This window comes from Clarias gariepinus, chromosome 13 (genome assembly GCF_024256425.1).
Source record: "Clarias gariepinus isolate MV-2021 ecotype Netherlands chromosome 13, CGAR_prim_01v2, whole genome shotgun sequence".
In the NCBI taxonomy this organism is placed as follows: domain Eukaryota; kingdom Metazoa; phylum Chordata; class Actinopteri; order Siluriformes; family Clariidae; genus Clarias; species Clarias gariepinus.
In genome coordinates this window covers 30,362,642-30,381,372 of record NC_071112.1, presented here as the reverse complement: position 1 = coordinate 30,381,372, position 18,731 = coordinate 30,362,642, and the positions used below count along the sequence as shown (strand labels likewise).

The following is an 18,731-nucleotide window of genomic DNA, read 5'->3' as shown; positions in this document are numbered from 1 at the left end:
GTACAGAGATGTCATGAAGGTTCAAACGTAAAAGTTGACAATCCCAGATCACTTATATAAGCGTGTGTGTGTCTGTGTGTTGTGTGTGTTTGTTTGTTTTTAGCAGGAGAGCTGCTGTGGGTTCCTGTACCGTGTGTGTCGCGTGGCTCTCCCTCTGCAGCTGCTGCTTCTCGCTCTGCTGCTCTTCGCCTTCCTGCTGCCCATGATGGACGAGGGGACGAGCTGCTCGCTGTCCAACAACTTCGCCCGCTCTTTCAACGTCATGCTGCGCTACCACGGCCCTCCGCCCACCTAAACGCACACACGTGTATATACAGCCATGCACGCACAATCAATAAGCGTCTACATATGCACATCTGCGCACACACATACATTTGCATAGCTACACGTGCATGCACGCACATAACTATACACATACAAATGCAGTTACACGAACGTCATCTATACGCATCTATAATCACAAGCCTGCACACACTTAACTATACGCAATCGCGCACACACACGGTTCTATATAAACAGACACAGCTAATCAATCACACACGCATAGATATACACTCTATAACACATATGTACACCCATACACATGTACAAACACACCTGCACACAGTCGCACCATGCAGACTGGACCTCTGCGCACCTAATCACACACACACTTCTACGGGATGCTCACAGCTCACCATCAAACACACACACACACACACACATTTATCCACATTTAAACATGAGCTATTTCAACTCCAAGCTCAATCTGGCTAAATACACACCTACACACACCTACACACTGAAGAGAGCATGTTACCACTCAAAGGCGCCTCTTCTGTGTGTGGACTATGTGTGGAATTTACACTGTATGTACTGGAGTAATAATCACTATTATTATTATTATTATTATTATTGTTATATAATACAGTTGTGTTCAATTATTCGTTTTCCTAAATGGGGGGAGAGGCTACATGAATTGGAGATCAGTGACTGTAGCGTCATATTTCACACCCGGCTGGGCCCAACAGAACTAAGTTATGTGTGTGTGTGTGTGTGAGAGAGTGAGTAGGAGGCTGGCTTTGATGCTGGCAACCTGTTCCTCACGACTCGAGCTGTTGTGCTGTCCTGGTTTATTACTATGGCAGCGGAGTTAAGTATCTCTCAGAGTGCAGAAACATTTCTCTTTCAGCGTCTCGATACACTTTGCTGTGTAAGAATGCTAGCGTGTGTGTTTTAATATTGTTTTTAACAAGACTTAGTAAGTTGGACATGGAACTACTAAATCACAAAACCTAAGATCAGTATGATGTCGGCAGGAGACAAATCATGGAATATCTTGTAGATTTATCGATGGTATCGATATTATTATTTGGTCATATCAAAAAGGAGGCAACAAAGTGTGGATTCAAATCAAATTAAAATAGAAGCTTTACCTTAGTAACAAGTAAAAAATAAAAAATTCATTCCACAAGTTTGCCGGCTGAGTTTAGTTTACAATAACAAAGTATGTTATATTACCATGGTTTACACTTCTAACCAGTCGTATCTGGAATTAAAATTGTATCAAATCGTACTAATTTCCCAGCAAGTCTACGTCCTTGTTAATTTGATTGTTTGACCCACCAAGGGGTCAGCTAACTAATTTTACTTAAGCTTTTACAGTAACAGAACTAAATGTAACCTGGCATCTAAGAATTCCTTAGTCGGAAATGACAAGTGGAAGTCAGTAAGGATTGTTAAAAACAGTATTAAAAACAAGTTATATATGTTACTTTACATGTACAAGTACTTACATACGTACAGACATTTACGATGCTAAAACTCTTGCTTTACTTGGCAACTGGGTACAAAGAAACTTTGCATGGTTAAAAAACAAAAAAATTAAATCAGTAGCAGAAGAACCAAAGATCAACATTTGCTATGCATCAGTTACAAAAACCTTGCTACACACCTCAAATTTAACATTGGATCATGATGTAAAGTTTTATCACCAATGCTAAATTTTTGCAGCGAAGAATTTTAGCTAAAATTCTTCTTTTTTTTTTTTTTACATTCAAAATTGTCATTAACCTGAAAGTACAACTTAAACAGATCTTTGCTCGATCTAGAATTTTCAACTTATCAGCATCAACTGTACCTGGGTTGTTTATTCACATTAATGAATAAACAACCCAGATATAATGTATTAATGTAGAATTTTTATAACGCGCTTTGATTTAAAATTCAAGGTACATTTTTTTATTTTACAATTTTAAATAATTGTTTTATTTTATAGCTGTACAAGAAAATGCAGAACGATATTAGAAAAAACACGACTTGTCAAGTTAGCTAGTTGATTGTTCGTGAGCAGTGTATGCAGGTCGTAGTGCGGATGTCACTTTAACAAAACCCAAACCAAATATCAAGCTGGCTATAACTATCAAACTTATCTAATTAGGTTATGTATTATTTTGTCTCACAATAGTAGATAGCTAGTTTTTTACATTATTTCACACCAAAATTAGCTAAAATGTAGCTAACTCATACACCAACTAGCTTATTTAATAGCAAGTTAGTGCTAGATTCCCATTTTTAGATTATTTATTTGAATTATTTATTATAATGTGAGCTCACATGGAATTAACCACTATAAGGTTCTTGTAAGGCTTTATTTAGATTCTAGGAAGGCAACGAGGTCATGCTTTGCGTTAGATATGCTAACTGTAAAAAATTTTCTTTGGTATGGCATGTACATATGTTTTTAACACATTCACCGGGTTACTTTTTTTAAGTGGTTCTAAAGGGTCCAGCTGATGGAGTGAAAATAGCCTAGTATGACAAGAATGTCCTTGTCTTACAACGTCCTCTGATTCTTTTTTGACCTCAGAGTTCATCTCCACATATATATTTTTCCTTGCTAGCGGGCCGAGTGTTGCTACAGCAACCAGGACCAAAGTTAGTTATTCTATTAGGATCCCGTCATAACGGTCCATTGGTAGTGCAGCTGTTTTAGAGATTATAAAAACGGTTCTGTTTGACTCGGATTATATGTTTTGTATTATGCAGAACGACAAGGGCATGGTTCGAGAGCCTGCAAATGTGCGTGCATGCATGTGTGCATGTGTATGCTCTTAAAGGAGAAATGTAGGAAGCTCAGGTGGATTTTGTATTTGAAAGCAGTGTTAAATATCTAAATATCTGTTTTGCCTGAAACAAACTTTATTTAAGTCATATTTCAAACAAAGAAAACACATGATTAAGTCACCCAAAACTTTTCTGAAAAAAACAGTTTCTGAATTCAGTAATCTTTTTTGGCAAAATTTTACATGACGTAAATACCTGACATTATAACCGACACCTGTTCATGTATTTTCTCTGCTTGTGATTTACTATATAAAATAAATTTGATAAATAATTAAAACGTCCACAGCCGATAGACTGGAAAAAAAAAAGACAAAAAATGTTTGTAGTATTTTCACAATTTCAGAAGTAAGGAGAGTTTAAAGCAGGTGTAATATCAGTTGTGTAGTCTGAAGCTAATTACAGGCAGCGGCAAGCACAAATTCTCAGCTGACTTTATCTTTATTTTAATGATTCTCCAGTAATTCCCAGTAAGCAGTAAAAACTTCAGCAACATTTAATATTTTTCAATTAAATCGTTTCACAAATGTCCTTATGGCTGAGCGTTTTCTGCTTATTAGGGATGGGAATCACCAGAGATAGGCAGGTGGCAATTTGACATGTATCGCGATCCTGTTAATATAATTACTTTTATAAATATTTCGATTCTATCTAAAAAAAAATTTGATTTTGTTACAATTTTAAACAAACTGAGCAAATAATAAGCTCCTCCCACCTGGGACGCTGTGCTGCCTGCCAATGTGTGAATAGTTTAGCGTGCACCACCTGTAGAGGAACACCTACATTTTACCACCTTCAATGCGAACATATAAAAAAAAAATAATAATAATAATAATAATTAAAAATTCGATTTTAGAGTTAGTTTGTCAATACAAGAATTCCCAAACAAAGAATCACAAAGCATAACTGCATTATTATTTTCCCCATCTTTATTTTAAACAAATCTGGGCATATCTCAAAACGTTTCAATTTTATATCATCATAAAAGTTTATTTGTAAAAGTGTTTGTGTTTATCCATTTAAGATGAAATGTTTCATCTTTTTCTTTTTTTTACTTTTCAACGGTTCTGTTTTTATCCATCTGTTTTTTAAATCTAATGGTACTGAAGTTAAACATACATTTTATGTCATATTTACAAAATAACTTTGACCTAAAGCGATGGCGCCCCGGGAGCACATGATATGTTGGGAAATTAAAATAAAAAAAAAATTTCATATATTATATTTCACAAAATTATCTTAAGTAAATAAAATCGACATCGTAAATCGACATCTCATTTTAGCGGATATCAACAAGATAAATTTAGAACTGAACTGGAATTAAGTTACGATATTACAATATTATTTTTCAGCACATTATCAACGTCTAGTGACAAGTTGTAGTATAAAAAAAAATTCCTAATCAGGATTTTTAATCACGATTTGAAGAAACACTTAATGTAAGAGAATTAGCATTTTAGCTCAATTTAAGTTCAATTCATAATTTATTTTGTAAACTTTAATAATTCTAGCGTTAACATCATTTAATTTTTATTAATACAGTCAATAATGTTACTTAGTTCCCAGATAGTTTTTTTAAATAGGTAAACGTTTACAACACTCCAAGCTCCACCCCTTTTCCAGTGTTGCCCAGCATGTATTTGCATACTGAAACACGATAGGCTGTTATTTCATGACGCAATAGCACTCCTTCTTCAGCGTGGTATAAATCCCTGTTTTGTTTTAAGGTTTACGTCTTCTGTATTTCTTAAAGAGCGACACCAATGACCATTCCTGTCGTTTTACTGCTGCTGAAAATCTTTTATTCATGGGAATAGAAAAGAAAATCTTTGGATTATTATGTTTACATTCAGTTAAATCAGCTGTTATTGGGAAACTCTGATCTTGTTTCTTTTTGTAGTATCATGTGTAGTGAAGGTTTTTTTTTTATTAACTGAGTAGCAGAGTAGCACTGATGAACGTTTTTCAACGTTTCTCAATGTTTTCTCAACGCACACAACATACTGTGCTGTTGAATTCTCAATTCTGATTGGTCAGAAAGTGTTTTATTTTTGTTTGTTTGTTTTTATAAAAAGCTCTTTTGGTGCTTTATATCCGTCAAAAGCGAAGTTGTAACATTAAGCTGTAGCTTAGTATCATGTTTTATATATACTGCTAAACAAAAATTAGGGAAAGATTGTCCTGTTTTTTTTATTTAAACATCGCTTGTATATATGAAAGGGCGTTCAAATAAAACCGGGACAAAATCTTGTCTTAATTTACATATATATTCTTCATTGGTGTTGCTCTTTACAAATGCAGAAAAGGCCCTGCACTGATTTTTCTCATACATTTGTTTGAACTTTACTGTTGTTTTGGATGACTTAATAATAATAATAATGCGTTAATTAATTAAAACCTCAAACTTAAACCTAATACTTGATCCTCGTGTAACCAAAACCTCAGTACAATCGACTGCACTTACTCAGCTACAACGTGTTATAAAACTGAAATGTAGAAGTTTTGCTTGTTCATGTACCGCTTTTTTTTTATTTTTTTTATTAATAATCCCTTTAAGTGTTCTATACGGATGTCGTGTATAAAGGAACTACAGACGCTGAATACTGTACTCATTTCTAACACTGTGCAAAAAAAAAAAAATCAGAAGAAGAAAATATTTTCAAAATTGACTTCATTATGCAAATTATTTTGGGATTTTTATTTTGGTACAGAGGCTTTCAATGTGTGCTAAGTTATAAAAAAAAATATGTATGCTATATAATAAAGATAATACGGTTCGTCTTATTTTCCTACGATATTTTGAAATGTATAACTTGCTTAGAGCTGATATACTGTATTTAATCAATATTTTTCTATTTTGTCCATGGCAATAAAAACGCAACATATATGCATTGTACCGAGTGGGTCGTTACTCTGTCACACTTTCTTATTCCAGAAGGACCAAATCTAATTTCCTGTGCGTATTTTTGGTTAATAATTCCCAACGCAGCTGCGCTTTTTCTCGTCACACTACAGCGCTATCTGCTATTAGCACTGGGTTTCACACACCGTTTATTTCTGACTGCTGTTTGTGTCAGAGCGATGTCTTTAAACAGATTTTGGATAAAACGCTTTGATGTGTGACTAAACTGATGATTTATATTTCGATGAATATTACAAAACATAAGGTTTTACATTTAAATACATCACTGACTCTGCTATTATACAATGCGATTTTCATTCAGAAAGCAATGATTTGATACTTTAGGAATTCATGAATCATATTTTGTTGAAAAATTTTAACATTTTAATTAATAAAGAAACAATTCAGGTTTTTTGCAATCACTGAATCTGGTGGTACGTTCCAATTTCAATCCATAAGACAGTGATTTAATATTTGATAAAACTATTTAATATACTTTTATATGATTTTATACTTATTTGATATTTTAATCAATAGTTGAATCATGTTTATCGTATGATTTTGATCGAGGAGCCATTGATTTAGTATTATTTTATTTCAGAAAGCAACAACTTGATGTTTGTTAAAAACGCTGAATCTACTCAAATAGTTTTTCATTCATAAGGCAACGATTCAATATTTAAATAATTACACGACTGACTCTTTTGTGATGCCATTCTATATCATGAGGAAATTACTTGATAGAATTTAGATTCATCAGGTCATTCAGCTGTTTGAAAACATTAAATCCTCTATGATGCTACTTTGAATAATAAGACAATAATTTAGTGTTTGAATCATTATCTGTTTTGATACAATTTTTTTTTTTTGTTTTTATGATACGTTTAATTCATAAAGCATCAGTTTAATGAGATTTCTATTCAACAATTTGATACCGTTTTATACCACCGAATCTGCTGACCTGCAAAGATTGATCAGGTGACAATATGACACATGACAGCACCGAACATCTCTGTGATAGTTTTAACTGATAAGACTTATAGTTCAATATGGTTATCTGTATATATAACTATATATGATTCGTTTTTTTTTTTTGTTATAGCAGTGACTGTGTTATGGTACAAGTTGATTGGCCAAAAGTATCTGGTCACTTTACATTTGGCCAATAATTTGGGTGTGACCTTACATTCCACCCATGTCATTACAGTGTATTCTGTTTATAGTTATATATTATATAATATATAATAAACTGCAATCTGATTCCTGTTCTGGATATTAATCTATTATAGAGATTATGCTTCCTGTAAGGCGATGTTTATTTAACATTTGTAAAGGACTTCAGTGGGAACGTCTTCATCACAGTGAGGGAGAAATAGGACGACAAGTTGGTGAAAGAGTGACAGTGATAACAGGAGCTAACTTGTTTGATGCATCACTCCACAGCATTAAACTGATCTATCGCAGGACTTCCTGTAATTGTAAAATAATCAGCTTCCATTTAGTCCTAGTAACTAATGTGACTAGAAACAGTAACGCAGGTTAGGAGAGCGATGGCGTCTCCGCCCATAAACACTAGTGCCACAGCTCAGCGTTAAACATGAATGAGAGCCGTGCTGGAGAAACGCCAGATAGAAGAACAGTAAGAAAAAGAGAAAGTCTTGTCTGTACTCTAACACAGAAAGAGACGGTACAGTAATGCATTGTTTTTCGTGTTTCTGCGTCGTGGCAGCGCGCCATGTGGGTTTCAGCTTAAAGGGAAATTCCTGTGTGTTTTATCAGGATCTGATCCAAACATTGTCGGAGATGAACAAACTGCAAGAACGTCATTTAACTTGTTTAGCAAGTCGTGCACATCTGATAGTCTTACAGAAACCCAGAACACTTCACGATCGTGGTTATTTATAAACTGGGGTTGTTTTTTATGGAAAAAAAAAAGTCACTCAAGGTACTGGAACGTTATCAAATCGTTCAACAATACGTCTTTAACAATAGTCTTTTTAAGGCTGTTTAAGGTTTCTTTGCAAAAAATTGCTGCATTTTACAATTATCAAAAAAAAAAAAATCAAAAACCCTAATTGTGCTTAACTAGCCTCCATGTGCAGTAAATAATATTTACAACCAGAGAAATACAGTTCCTAAAGAAAATGTGAGTGATGCTTACTCAGGCCTCAAATAAGCCGACCTCATGACTGTATGACATCCAGTTTAAAAGTTCCTATGGAAGTTACCGTAGCAGGAAATCAAACTGTGGGCACTTCCTGTTTGGGGGAGAACCTTCACCATTATATGTCAATGGGGCCAAATTTGAGCAGCTCTTGCGCCCCAGGGGTACGACTTAGACCCTCATGAGGGGTATGTCCTGACACAGCTTGCAAACCTCTTTAAATGTGGTAAATTTGATATTTCTACAAAATTCTTGCTTTGCGCTAGAATCAGTCAATATTTGTCTCATTGTTAAGTCTATAGAATTTTTTGCACGGTAAGTTGCCCATAAATGGCCAACGTACCCCCCACATGAAGGGCGTCAGGTATCTGGTGCACAGTGGGCTTAGTTTAATTTAGGACACTGCTGAGGAAAAACTGGGTCCAATCTAGACCTGATATGTGTCACGGTACACGCACACACACACACACACACACACACACACATGGCTACTGAAAAACATCAGTGTTTTCCTGTCCTATTAGTTAATCATTGTTTCTGTTTCAAAGTCAATTTGTAAACCTTTGCTGGGTGATTGTTTGCCTTCTAGGTGTGTGTGTGTGTGTGTGTGTTTGATCCCTGCTCTATTTGGTACTCCGACTCACCCTGACCTGCACTGGTGTAGGTAACTCACAGTGCTCTAATTCATTGAACAGTATTCCTGCTCAATTACTGGTTCACACTCACACACTCACACACACAAACACACGTATCTCGCAAAAAAAATAAATAAAATACTTTCTTCCTCCTCACTCAGGACTCGGGTGTGTAAAGTGGGCGTGGCATCTGTGTGATCTTGTTCCTCTCTTGTCCCTATAAACCGCACTACTGTTTCATTCTTTAATCTGATTGGTCAGAAGATGTTTATTAATTTTTAGGAAGTGGGACTTTTGACTTTAATGTTTATTTCAACATGTTTCTCTTTAAATATGTTGTCGTTTCTATAGCAACGGCAAGTAACAGTTATTATGGACTTGTCTGGTGAAGGCGGTACAAAAATGTAGTAATAATAATAATACTATTTCTAATAATAATAAATGGATTTTAATATTTAAAATCAATTCATTGTCTGCTTAAAAAAGTAAATAAATAAACACTGATGATATGAGTGGAATTTTCCGTTACAGTATATTTCACTCCATAAGAATAAACATAAAGGGCAGAGATTATTATCCTAATGGTTTTTAAATTGTTACATTTTGCAAACTTTTTCAAAAATCTTTAAATCACTAAATATTTTATTTCACTAATAAGATTTTACTCTGGTTTATGTCTCTATCTTTGCTAAAAAAACACTAAAAATAAAAAAATATATTTTGCAAAGTAAACCCAGGATAAAGCATGAAAAAGGCAATGCGGAACGTTCTCTCTGTTCCATGCGGTTTACAGATTATAATCCTCAAATTCCATAATCTGTCCTTTATCATCAGTCACTAATCCCCTTTCATCACTGCCTCTGGTTTGGTCAAGGTCTCAGCCTTGCACTTCCTTCCTGAAACTTTCTGGTAATGGTGTTCCTGGCTTTGCATGCCGTTTGCATGCCCGGGCCACGGGACGTGACTCATGTACCTCGAAAGGGGACAAACGATGACGTGGTGTACAGTAAATGGGAGGGTCAATAATTTTGCACGATGTTTCTTAGAAAGAAAGCGTATGGTATCTTCTGGTCATTTGGCTAAGGTCCGTCTGGTGCTCATGTGTATCTGATATAAATAATCAAATTATCCCACACTGCATGGTTCTGCAACAAAACCCCAGAAGCTTTGATAATATTTTATATCATTTTATATCATATCTGCCTTTTTGTATATGACTGATGATTAAAAGACCTTTCATCTTGTGTTTATGTCAGTCAAGAAGTGTGTGTGTGTGTGGGTGTAAAACATTTTATGTAACCTCTTTAAAAGAGGAAGTACTGATTATCACTTCCCTGATTTGATCCATTCTCTTTTATTTTCCTTTTATTTAATTCGTCACTCCTGAATCGCTGGCAAGAGGCAAAGATGTGCGAAGATTCGGAGTGAATCGACTGGTGAGAAAATGAATACATTTGGTCAATGAATTTGGTTTGATTCACTGATTCTTCTGATTATTACATAACATTTTACGTGCTTTGATCAAGAAGCTTGCTGATACTGTGTATCATTTTGTTTGCGCTCATTAAAGAACCATGTGAGTTATTCCAACTCATTTCTTTCCTTTGAAAAGTTTGATTCTTTTAACCACTTCAGAAGCGTCATATGATTCTCCAGCAAAGAATCGTTTTACAATTACAGTATGAAGGAGTCAAAATGCACTTGGTTACATTTCTGATCCCAGCTTTTTAAAGTGTTTGATTTGCTTGAGCATGTTAAAGTAGGACGGTCACTTTTGTAATTCAATTCTTTTAACATTATCATTTGGAAATCGGAAATTTGATCAAATTTATCACTCCAGGAGCATTAAGCAAATCCACAAACAATTCCTTGAAACCTAAATCTATTCACAAAAAAAAAAAAAAATCAAATAATACTATTTTGGTCATCCATCGCACCATCCATCTAGGAACTTCTGTGGTCCAGCTAGGGACCATCGAATTCATTCCCATTTTTACGACTATGGTGGTCAACATTCACACATGCTTTAACGCACTAGGGGCAATAAGGAACGCCAATAAGCATAATGTCCATGTTATTAGACTGTGGGAGGAAACTGGAGAACCCAGAGGAAACCCTCCAAGCACGGACCCTAAGGTGGAAATCGAACCCTTGACCCTGAAGGTGTGAGGCGACAGTGCTAACCACTACGACATCATGCTGCCTATTTGGTATACACACACACACACATACACACACACACACACAAAAGAAATCCTAATCCATTAGAACTTCTTTTCTACACTGAGTTCTGCACTTGCAGATAAACTGTGATAAATAAAAAACAGTAACAAAATTTATTTAATTGAATGACTGGTATGAAATTAATCATTCAATCAAGTCAGGACGCCTATGAATAACAGAGACTTCTACTAACACACACTTTGTTGAACACCAGTACATCATACACTCTCATTTTCTAGAAACTGACGAGTCAGCATTTTGCCTGTATAAGTAAATAATTAATTATGCCACGACTCGTCTGTCACACAGCATCACCCGAGAGATAAATCTCACAAGCTTAAATTCATGACTGGGTTTATTTGCAGTTCCATCCTCTGCTACTGTAGATTTGGAGGACTGGGTGCTTAAATAAGACATCAGGACGTCCGGAAATGTGACAAAATGAAACCTGCAGCTTGATCATTTGAGATGAGAATAAATAGTGCGGTAGTGCATGGTGTATATTGTGATTTTTATATGAAGGCGCAAGATATAGCGATGGCATCGTGTTGGCAACTCTTACAGAGGTTCATTTGACTGAGAGCGTTAGCATGAGGACCTGGACCAAGGAGCAGTGGAAGAACCTCTGGAGGAGCCTGCAGCACAGGAAGCAGTGCAATGCTCTTATGATCTTCTGCTTTGATACCTTTGGTCCTGCCCATCATGTGGCATGAACCACACCCACTTAAACATTGTTACACACCTTCATGGACACGATGTTCAACACTGCACACAACGGTTTAGGAAAAATGACAAAATGTCCAAGGTGTTCACCAGGCCTTCAGAATTCCCCAGATCTCAATCCTTTCTAGTGTCTTTGGAATGTGCTGGAAAAACAAATCTGATCCATGGAGGCCCGACCTCACGACTTAACTCAGGACTTAAAGGATTTGCTCCTGACGGCTTGGTGCCAGATACCACACACACGCATATACACCTTCAGAGGTCGAGTGGAGTCCAGGAAAACTGTCATGTACAATTATAAGAAAATGAAATTATGTAAAATCTTTTCTTTATTTCTTCTATTGGATCACACCAGAGAAGCCACTTCTGGGTCCTTAATCCTTTTGTTAAGACTTAAAATTTTAATTATTAATACATTTTTTATTAGTAATATGCTGAATAATATAAAAAAAAACAATACACTCGACTGTTACAGGATTACAGTCAGAGAGAGTAAACATCATTTCTTAGTTTTGACTAAATTCTCCCTAAATTATAGCTTTCCAAAACTAAGCTCTTCAAAGGCCGTTAGCAAGCCTTCTTAACAAGATGATGGAAAGGCAGAATTCGGCTGTGGAACATAAATATGAGGACTAAGACCTCATGCAGCACGGTGGTGTTAGTCCTCATAAGACCACCGTGGTCACACCTCCAGGGTTGAGGGTTTGAGTCCCAACTTAGGATAAATGCACAGGTAATAAATAAATGAATAAAAAAAATCTAAAAGATAACTGGATGGACCAAATGGCCATTTTAAAAGGAACACCCAGACAGATACAATCAGACCGGTATGAGTGGTCAAGCAGACAGTCTTCACAACCGTGATAAGCAGAAAAGCATCTCAGAAAGAAGAACAAGTCAAGAAGTAGATGGACCACAATAGCAGCGTCCGTTTCTATAAGATGATTGATTGATTGATTAATTGATTGATTGGCATTGGACTACGGTTCGGAAAATCACAGGTTCAAATCCCACAACCACCAAGTTGCCACTATTGGGCCCTTGAGCGCGGCCCTTAACCCTCAACTGCTCAGATGTAAAAAATATAATTAAAAAAAAGTAAGTCGCTCTGGATAGGAGTGTTTGCCTAAATGATTGATTGATTTTTGATGATGCCAGATGATTGGTTGATTAGATAAATAGATATAAATGCAGGTGTGTCCCTAATGAGGTGAACAGTGAGGAAGTGCTCAGATTTGTGAATGCTCGGAGATAACAGAGTGACGGTGGATCATGTGTTCATACGCACACAGGTTCTCCCAGTCCCATGGTGACATTTTTCCACTAACCCACACGACTTCACAGTGGACAGATGGTCCTTGCTAGTAAGCTGCCAGTTTTGTGTCTATCAGAGCAGGATTTTCAGTCCCTCCACAGCAAAATCAACTCTGGCTTACGATTGAACAAGGTGCTGATCAAATAATTATGCTATAATGCAAAAATAACAGTAATGTAAGAATAGGATAATAATCAACGAAGTGATGGTGTGATGAAGCAGTGGTATTGTTTTATAAAATGTAAAATATAGGTGTCTGTACAGAATACAGCTCTACATAGTTGTTACTACGGAAACGATAAATGTGTTAGGACAAGTAAATTAATAAAAACCTGAGCCTTGTAAAAAAATAAATAAACTGTCAGAGATGCTGTAATAATCCTAATCTGACCAACCAGGATCAAGAATATATCAGAAATAAACCCTCTGCTGTGTTGTGACAGTATGGCTTTATCACTGAATAAAAATAGAGCAGCTCAGTTTTATCACTTCAGTGTGAAAGCTATAACATGGTGTACTCAGGAGAGCAGTAGACATCCATCCGCGTGAAAGCTTTATTTCAGTTTCATAAATAATCCCAGGTTGTAGCCGAGTCGAGACTGAAGGCGAATATATAGTCACGAACCAGGAAGTCGGGCTGAAACGTACAATCAGGGATTTAAGTGAATGTTATCTGAAGCTGGTGATTGGGAATACTGGATCATTTCAGTGAGCGTTTTAACGATGCTGTGTTTACTCTAGATAGCTAGTTAAACGAGGCAAGGTTTAGAATTACAGTACGGCAGGTCCGTTTTATTCTTTTGGTATAAAAACCATCACTCCTCTTACAAACTATAAAACAAAAACAGGTTCAAAGTGCGGATAATTACAGAGACAGGAAGCAATGCCCATATAAGGAATGCGGAAAACCAAGAGGGTCAAAATGACTAGAGGTTTTGAAAGATCTAAACTTATAAGAGTTTTATATACTGGGAGTTTTAATCATGCAGTTCTGAGAGTAAAACCTCCCTTTATTTCTCCATATAATCCCCTACTACACTTATGCACTTATCCCAGTGTTTCACTAGTTTCACTAGGGGGCTCCGAGTCACCTTGTCTCTCTTTAAGACATTTGCACCATTGAAATGTTTTACTGTGGCTAAGATTCTCATCACCGTACTTAGGTTTGAAGTCTTTCGTAAATGTCAATTTCCCTGTTTAACTTAAACATCCGTTGTATTTCTTCAGCTGTCTAACAGAAGCTTGAAAGTTTTGTCCCAAAATAGGCTGCTATATTCCCAACTGAGGAGACGCTTCCCTATAGCATGTAGGAATGACCTGACCTTGCCAGCTATTCCAGTAGCTTCTTTAAAGGTCACATATTGTACCCCTTTCTGGCAAAGTCTCTAAAATGTGTCTTAGTCCTTTAGTAGAAATACAACACAGATTATACATTCTGACAAATTTCTTTCTGTTTCACTCATTTTCCAAATGTGCTGTTTTAGTATTCGTAGCTTTAAATGAACCGTCCTTTGAGGAAGTACATTTTTCTAGCCAATCAGATCACAGGGACTGGAAATCATCAAGCATTTTGCAAGTTTCCCGGCTTTTACCCCATGTTTCTAAAAACAAAAGGCAAAAAATATATGCAAGAGCATTTATTCATAATGATATCAATATTTAACGATATAAAATTTAAACACAGCTAAGTTAGCCTTTAGCAGTTAGGGGTTAGCTGATATCTGCTAGCCTAGCCTATCTGGAAGTCTAAAAATGACTAAAATGTGAAATTTGCAATATAGGTCCCTTTTTATGCTGCTGTAGGTCTTTAAGCAGCCTGTGTGATACAAGACAAAAATATACTGTATGTTCCACATTCCTTTGCACTTCTTGTTGCTCATGGTGTTTCTCATGGTGCATTGAGCGTTATATAAATTCAGATTGTACTCCACATCTGAGATCAAAATCATCTGGATGATGACAGGTGTATGATCGAATATTTTAAACCTGAGTGTGAATGTGATACATAGCATATCATAACATTTTATTCCATACTTACTGACATATTTATTGTGTTTTTTCATCTGATTACATCATGCCTGGCTTCAGTATGTCTGTGTGAACACAATTAAACAAAAACACAGTTATGTGAACCTGTTGACTCATGTGACTATGTTTTACTAAAAATCTGTGTTAAAGGTTGAAGATGATCAAAGTGCATCTAATTCAGGAAGAGGCTGGATGTCTCAAGAAGTCCTGTAATCGGATCTGTTAGATTTAATGATATTAAATCTAAAATATAGCAAATATAACATCCAGGGTTTTCGGATCGAATTGAATTTGGCAAGTCCGGTCCTGGTTTAAAATTTAATAGAGGTGCATATAAAACAGCATGCATTCTTGAGCGCTCAGTCATCACGAATAAGCACAACAGAAACTACACCTTTACACGCCTCATGAATGTGGACTGCAGGGGTCTTGTGAAACCGACTGGCCAAAACAATTACAGGCTTGAGTTAATGTTTTATTCTGAGGTCGTGGCCTCTCTGCAACATAAAGCTTACATTCCCTAAATGGATCGCACCTCCTAAAGCAAAATGGAGAGCGTTTTTTTAGCTGCCTCTAGCAATCCTTATTAGTGAAATAATATTGGGATCATGGCAATAAGATATGAGTGACAGGCAGATTGTATTATGACAAGCGGTTATATTATGATTGATTGCAGCTGGGACAAGGGAAATGAATACGCTTTTACCCTTCACCTCAATATTAAGTGTCTATATATATATATTATTATTATGGCATCATAGTTTGGCTAGCTTTGCATCACGCCCATATAAGTAAGCCCAAAGTTTTGATACATAAATGGGATTTAGAAGTCATTTAGATGATGATGTAGACAGATGATTGACTTTTTATGCTTATTTATTTATTTATAGTCATAGTGAAACTCACTAAATGTGTACTTGCTAGCTGCACGTTTCAGAACAACGCTAACAAAACAGTTAGCTTCCAGCACCAAACATTACTGTGCTGAACAACAGTAATGCGGGTTATTTTTAAGTACTTTTCTTCTTATTTTAGATGTTCAGTCAGGAATTCAACTTAATTCTAATCAAAGATTTATTTATTATTTTAACCCAATGCATTTGTCTACTTCCCACCAGAAAAGGAAGAAACAAAAATAACAACAATCCATGACGAAGCAAAGTTCCTGAAATAGCAAGAAAGGATTGTAGACATCTGAACTAAATAAACCCATTTAAATGTCAGGGGGAAAAAAAAAAAAAATCCTCTTGGCATCTGGTTGTTCAAAATTCCTCTTATGGAAAAATGCCATTTCTTTCCCATCCCAGTATGGTTAAAAATATCTTAAGCAAGAAGAATTGTAGCCAATCTGGCAACATTACAAAACAGGTCCACAAGGTATTCAGAGTTTTTGTAATTCCCAAGGGACACTGCAGTTTGCAGGGTTGCCATGTTGTGTAGTTTTGATTACAGTTAGATTTATTTAAAAATTAATACAGGGTTAAGATAAATTATATATGTATCATATTAGTACTTTATATAATGTATTGTTTATAAATGTACTACTTTGTTTTTAATTTAGTAATGCTTAGTTATGTGAATTCTTGATACAAATAATACTTGTTGCTTGTTAGCTAGTCTATCCCAGGGCCCACCTGGACAGGGTGGCAATTCATGCAGGACACACACACACACACTATGTGCAATTTGGGAAAACCATTTCACATAATCTGCATGTCTGTGGACTGTGGGTGGAAACCAGAGAACCCAGAGGAAACCAACCAAGCATGGGAAGAACATGCAAACTCCACACACACAGCCATGAGAACACTTGACCCTGGAAGTGCAAGGTGACAGTGCTATCCACTTCACCATTGTGATGCCTATTATGGGTTTAATAAATAAACCAGCCATTTTTCATAATCACAGTTTAACAAATTATGATTTCTAACTCTCATTAAAGATGAAATAGTTTTTTTTAATTTTTTTATTTTTTTACATTTGCAAGACCTGCGGCATTACATGAAACTGAAAGTAATGGAAAATTTTTTTTATTTAAAAATAAAAGTGTCTAAAATCACACACACACACAATCTACATTGTTCGGACTGCTGTCCTGTGTAAATTCTACTTTGGGGTTAAAAAAGAGTTTGTCCTCTTTGCATGCATCTCTGTGTCAAACAAGTTTATCAAATATTATAATAATCACAAGTCTAAGTATGCCTTTCGGGAAACATTATGAAACTTCCTTGATGTGCAAAAAAAAAAAAAATATATATATATATTTGCTAGGATTTAACATGCTCTTTGTGGATTTTTATTTTTTTTTTTAAAGAAAATGGCTTAGTGACTTTTTGGACAAAAAATTATACCATCAGTTATATAAGCTGATAATAATAAAGTAATAATAACATCATGGTTTTACAAATTTGGAATAAACTTTAAACACCCCTTATATACACTATATACACATGTACTATAATACACTTCCCAAAAATTTGTTATAGGAATATGGTGGCACAGTGACTTTGTGGTTAGCACTGTCACCTTGCACTTCCAGGGCCTGGGTTTAATTTCTTTTTTGGGTCCGTGTGCATGGAGTTTGCATGTTCTCCCCAGGCTTGGATGGGTTTAATCTTTGCTCTTGCTTCCCCCCACAATTCAAAGACATACAGATTAGGTTAAAAAAACTGCCTGAAGTGTTTGACTGAGTGTGTGAGTGTGTGAATGAGTGTGTGAGTGTATGTGCCCTGCGATGAATTGGGTGTACACTGCCTCGTGCCCTAAGTCTCCTGTAACCCTGTATACAGGATAAAGCGGTAATAGAGACACTTTAGGTACACAAGATATACACTTTATGGACAAACCTGTTAATTATTCAATTAAGGTGTTTTAATCTTAATGCTTCAGCATACCAAGACATTGCTATGCTTCCAACTTTGTGGCAACAGTTTGGGGAAGGCCCTTTTCTATTGCAACAAGACTTGAACCCCAGTGCACAAATCAGATTAAATTATTTATTTTATTAATATCAGTAACCGAGAGCCTTAACCAACTGAGCCACCACTGTCCTGGCGACCACTATAAAGACATGGTTTGATGAGTTCAGTGTGGAAGAACTTGACTGGCCCTAACACAGAGCCCTGACCTTGACCCCATCCAGTACTTTTAATGATGAACTGAAATAGAGATTGCGAGCCAGGCCTTCTCGTCCAACATCAGTGCCTGATCACATAAAAGCTCTACAGACTGAATAGGCACGAAATCCCACAGAAACACCCCAAAAACTTGTGGACAGCCTTCCAAGAAGAGTGGAAAAAGAGTGGTTATACTGTAGCTGCAAAAGGGGGACGGACTCCATAGTGAACTACGTACAGTACGTCCCCAACATGTGAACAAGAGCTCAAGTCCAATACTTATACAATCGGCTATACACAGTATAAAACTAATAGTGGACTTTTTGTATCTGGGTACAATTAATGTCAGTGCAGGTTTGGGGAAGTGCTTGTGTCTGGTGTATTGGAAGAGGATTAAATGTCAATTTGGCAACCCTGATCCTTGTGCTCTGGCAACCCTGGGGTGGTAGGCGTGCACTGAGAGTGAAGGGAAATCTGACCCAGGTGCTGCTGCTACCACTGCACTCCATTTCACTCCAGAGAG

The 18,731-nt window shown here is 36.2% G+C and overlaps 1 protein-coding gene across 3 annotated transcripts in view; it reads left to right on the top strand.

The window, feature by feature from the left end:
• The window catches only part of syne3 (spectrin repeat containing, nuclear envelope family member 3), a 29,042-nt gene extending 25,847 nt beyond the window's left edge, over positions 1-3,195 (top strand). For 2 of the 3 annotated variants that reach the window (XM_053509789.1, XM_053509787.1), the window contains one exon: positions 104-3,195. In XM_053509789.1, coding sequence (XP_053365764.1) covers positions 104-295 — 192 coding nt within the window. In that variant the 3' untranslated portion in view covers positions 296-3,195. The remainder of the gene's footprint in view (positions 1-103) is intronic. The other variant, XM_053509788.1, reaches the window with a different exon arrangement.
• The last annotated feature ends 15,536 nt before the right edge of the window (positions 3,196-18,731 follow it).